The sequence below is a fragment of the Palaemon carinicauda genome, chromosome 33, assembly GCF_036898095.1.
Source record: "Palaemon carinicauda isolate YSFRI2023 chromosome 33, ASM3689809v2, whole genome shotgun sequence".
Lineage (NCBI taxonomy): Eukaryota > Metazoa > Arthropoda > Malacostraca > Decapoda > Palaemonidae > Palaemon > Palaemon carinicauda.
In genome coordinates this window covers 3,261,750-3,264,312 of record NC_090757.1, presented here as the reverse complement: position 1 = coordinate 3,264,312, position 2,563 = coordinate 3,261,750, and the positions used below count along the sequence as shown (strand labels likewise).

At 41.3% G+C, this 2,563-nt stretch overlaps 1 protein-coding gene across 4 annotated transcripts in view; it reads right to left on the bottom strand.

Moving 5' to 3' along the window:
* Positions 1–669: 669 nt before the first annotated feature.
* The window catches only part of neur (E3 ubiquitin-protein ligase neur), a 346,086-nt gene continuing 344,192 nt past the window's right edge, over positions 670–2,563 (bottom strand). For all 4 annotated transcript variants that reach the window (XM_068356693.1, XM_068356692.1, XM_068356694.1 and 1 more), the window contains exons 2-3: positions 2,250–2,563; positions 670–1,970 (exon numbers count right to left, since the gene is read on the bottom strand). The exon at positions 2,250–2,563 is cut by the window's right edge and continues 997 nt beyond it. In XM_068356693.1, the coding sequence (XP_068212794.1) occupies positions 1,516–1,970; positions 2,250–2,563 (769 nt within the window). In that variant the 3' untranslated portion in view covers positions 670–1,515. The remainder of the gene's footprint in view (positions 1,971–2,249) is intronic.

Sequence of the window (2,563 nt, the reverse complement as noted above, 5' to 3'; positions counted from 1 at the left end):
AAAAAATAAAATACTCTGCAGCAATGTCAGACATTATATAATTAAGTATTACTTCAACTAATTAGAATTGACAGGTTTAGAAATTTCCATTAATCTGAAATAAGGAATACATCGTAATGTTCTTCTCGATACAATGAATATAACTATTATCGTCTACGTTTAACTGTAATTTGGTAAGCTTTGGACACCATTAACAGCTTATTTTCATCTATTCACACCAACTATTTGCACCACAGCTGAAACTGTTCAAAGCCACGTTTGTATTAACAAGGAACATCTAATTAGTTATAATTTTTCTCAAATACTGTAAGGATATTATTCTACCCAACTACAAACTTGTGTATGGCTTCACTTTAGTCTTATACTTGTTAGATAATGGTTTGTATCTAAGAAAAAATCCTTTTGTAATATGGTTAAAGTATATAATAAGTTTAAAACATTTTATATAGCCATACTATCCACATTCAATTAAGGCAGTATTACACATGGACCTTGAGTTCTAGTCCAAAATTATGCACTGGCTATCATTGCAAGCTTCCAAATTTATAAGTTTTCAAATACTGGTACAGTACTCTAAAACATACTCCACATTAACCTTAAACCCCAACTTTGGTAGCAATCATTGCAAAAAATACACACTACTATCTAAGGTTAATAAGGTGCAACAAGCACTTCATTTGATTTTTTATTATTAATTTATAACTCTTGATGACGCAATGGACATGAATGATGAATCAACATCGAAAATATGGAGATGAAACGAGAAATATAAAATTATTTATTTACAACGACAGTATAAAAACAAGTGATGGAAGGGGGTGGAAAGGGGGAGGGAGTTAGGATGGTTGCAGGGGTGAATTTTTCTTTTAAAAACTCTGACACGAATAACCGTGTGGAGTATTTGGATGATCACGTTTCAGAAAGACAGGGGAAAAGAACTCGTGAATTCTGAGGATAATCATATAACTTATTTATATATCCCTATCACTGATATTTACACAGGAGGAGACCGAGAGGGGATAATCCAATTTAAGGAAAAGGGACAGGACTAGTAAGTAACTTTGCCCCTTCCAGAGGACCTCTACACTTTGTACAACGCCTTCATGAAATGACTTAGAAAAACCAAAGGTGGACAAGGTGCCAGAGCAGCCAACACTTACTCTTCATGAAAAAGAGTATCTTCTGTCCCAATGGCTTCCCTGACCACCTAGGCTGAACACATTCACATTGTGTCACACACATACAAGCCAAAAAAATAACGCAAAAATTGGGGCGCAGCACATACCCAGGGTATGCGCGGCAGGGCAGAGACTAGACAATGAGGCCCTGACCGGCGCCAGGTTCCATTTTAATTAAAAAGTACCACTTTGGTATGAGCAGGTATCACGGGTCGGCCGAATCCACATGGCAGCCCGGTGGAGGAGGAGGTGGCGGATGTGCCACGGGCTGATGTGGGCGGGTGACATTTGGATGAGGAACAGGCGGCGGTGAAGGGGAAGGATCAGGGGGTCCCCGTCATGAGCGATAGGTTCGAATGACGTCTCTGATCACAGCCCGGCAGATAGGGCACTGTCCACCCCCGCGGCCACGCCACTGCTGCAGGGCACATTCATAACACATACACATGTGACCGCACATATACAACACGGAATCAACTGGCTTCTCGTAACAGACTGTGCACTCGTGTAGACTCTGGCCAGGAGGCAATTCCCCCAAGGATGAGAGAGTAGATGTGGCGGATACTGGTTCCATGTATGCACCACTGTAAACAGATGACATGGTGCTGTGTCCACTGAGTGTGGCATCCCTAGGCGTGGGTGGCAATGGAGGGGGAGCCGGAACTGGGTGAGGATGGGTACTGGGCGGTGATGGTGGGCTTGGAGGAAGGCTGACAACAAGAGGGGATGCTCTTGATAACTGATGGGAAGGCCGGCCAACAGGCTCTGTCCGACGAGGTGGAGAGTTGGAGGCTGCAAGAGAAAATGTCTATTAGCATTTGCAACAAAATTAGTTTTAACTAAAATAAAATTCCTTAAATCTTGTAAAAAAAATTATTTAATACAAACCAAAGAGCAAACCTATGAGAATTTAGGGCAGTTTATAAAGATTAACAGCATTGTAAGTTACTAAAGAACATAACATGACATTAAATGAAAAAAATATTAAAATTATAGTTACAAAAGTTTTGTTATTGAAGACTATGATCAGTACAATAGAGCAATACTGCATTGCATAGTTAAAATACTCACCATTTTGTTGTACATATGACATCTGAGGAACATCGTGTGTGACTCCCAAGGTGCGGATCTTGCTGGTGTTTCCATACACATCAAAGAAGGCCCACATTTGCAGGGTATGGTCCACGTGCATGAAAACCTGCGGGGTGGCACCATTGCGAGAAAAGGTTACCTCGCCATGGTGGGTTAAAGAGAAGGCCAATTCATCTCCAGGTTGTGGGGAAGCTGCTACATCTTTACTCACAACCCAATATTCTGGACGATCTAACAACAAGTCGCAGTCTTCAGGTAAATCAGAGGGTTCCAGACCAGCTGGATTGGCTGCT